At 62.0% G+C, this 1,593-nt stretch overlaps 1 protein-coding gene across 1 annotated transcript in view; it reads left to right on the plus strand.

Moving 5' to 3' along the window:
- The window catches only part of MADCAM1 (mucosal vascular addressin cell adhesion molecule 1), a 2,612-nt gene extending 1,460 nt beyond the window's left edge, over nt 1-1,152 (plus strand). Inside the window, 4 exon segments of the mRNA XM_010001838.1 lie at nt 393-498; nt 500-648; nt 774-1,073; nt 1,139-1,152. Of these exon segments, the coding sequence (XP_010000140.1) occupies nt 393-498; nt 500-648; nt 774-1,073; nt 1,139-1,152 (569 nt within the window).
- Nucleotides 1,153-1,593: the final 441 nt, after the last annotated feature.

Genomic DNA, 1,593 nt, shown 5'->3' on the forward strand with positions numbered 1-1,593 from the left:
TTTCTCCCCCTGCTCCTGGGCTTGCTGCGGGGCGGCAGCGGTGAGTGCGGCGGGGCCAAGAGCCGCCCCGGTCCTTTCGCCCGGCCCCGCCGCTGCGCTCTGTGCTCTGCACGGGACAACGCGGCCCCGGGGTCGCCCCGTCACTGAGCCCCAGTGGCTGCCGTGTCCCTTGTCCTGGTGCTGCAGCCCAGTGCAGCCCGGCCACCCCTAATGAGCCATCGCTAATGAGCGGAGCTACCCCCATCGCTGGGGATGGGGCTGCTGTGGCACCTAAGCGTGATCAGCCCCTTCTCACCCAACCAGAGAACCGTCGTCCCCTTTGCCTTGTAAACAACGAGGTTCTGTTGATGTCCCTGTGCCTGAACCCACGGTTTCCTCCCCTCTCTGCCCAGGGCAGCCCAAGAACCAGCTGGTGGTGACGCCGCGGCAGCCGGTGGTGCAGCTCGGGGGCTCGGTGCAGCCGAACTGCTCCCTGGCCTGTGCGGGGGGCACGGTGGGGGGACACCAACCTGGGGAGCGTCACCTCCTTCTCCACCCACAGCATCCTGCACATCAGCAGCGCTGTGGTTGCCACGGAGGGCACCAAGATCTGCCAGGGGACCTGCCATGGGCAGGTCTACCAGTGCACCGTCGAGCTGAAGGTTTATGGTAAGTGTTCCCCAGCTCGTCACACACCACCTCCCTGGCTACGTCCTGGATGCCCCGGGGCAGCCCGCTCCCCCCTGGGCTGTGGTGCCAAAAATCGCGGCGTGACGCTGCGATTCCCTTGCCAGCCCTCCCGGACAGGCTGCAGCTGGAAGCAGAGCCCGGTGCCGCGGGGCTGGGGCTGCGCTGCTCAGCCCGGGGCGTGTACCCGGTGGAGGGGCTGCGACTCACCTGGTACCAGGGACACCGAGCGCTGCAGTCAGGCTTCGACGAGAAAGAGACCGAGGAGCAGCTCTTTGACATCGTGTCCGTGCTGCCGGTGGCCAGGGAAGAGGTGGGGGACGGAGTAGAGTTCAGATGCGAGGTGACACTGACCATCAGGCAGGAAACCTTCACCCGGGTGGCATCTGTGACCATGAGCACTGAGGGTGAGTGCCAGGGGACACTGGGGATAGCTGGAGCAAACTCCATAGCCCCATGCTGCTTGGAACAGCTTCACTGGCGTGAGAGCAGCCCCCTTGTCTGCAAACCTCCTGTCCCCATCCCTGTCCCTATCCCAGCCTCTGTCTCCATCTCCATCCCTGTCGTCACTGCCATGCCAGGGGTGCTGGAGGATGGGACATTGCTGGGTGAGGGGACTGACCCTGCAGGGATAATGTGTTGTCGCAGTTTGACTCAGGTCCGACAACAATGCTCTCGATCCCCCCTCCCCCCAACCCAGGTAGGGAAGGAGAGAGAGAAAAAGAGAGAGACTTGGCTGGATTGAAAACTAAACTACACAGCTTTAATTAAAACACTAATGAATTATACAAGAAAATATATACAATTATATACAAATATATTCAGGAATGGGCAAAAAAAACCTCTCGCCTCCCCCCACCCCGGCAACTCCCACAGCACTTCCCTGAACTGGGAAGAGTCCCGAGGAATCCCGGAGCTGCTGCTGGA

Source organism: Chaetura pelagica, unplaced genomic scaffold (assembly GCF_000747805.2).
Source record: "Chaetura pelagica isolate M959 unplaced genomic scaffold, ChaPel_1.0 scaffold1407, whole genome shotgun sequence".
Classification (NCBI taxonomy): Eukaryota; Metazoa; Chordata; class Aves; order Apodiformes; family Apodidae; genus Chaetura; species Chaetura pelagica.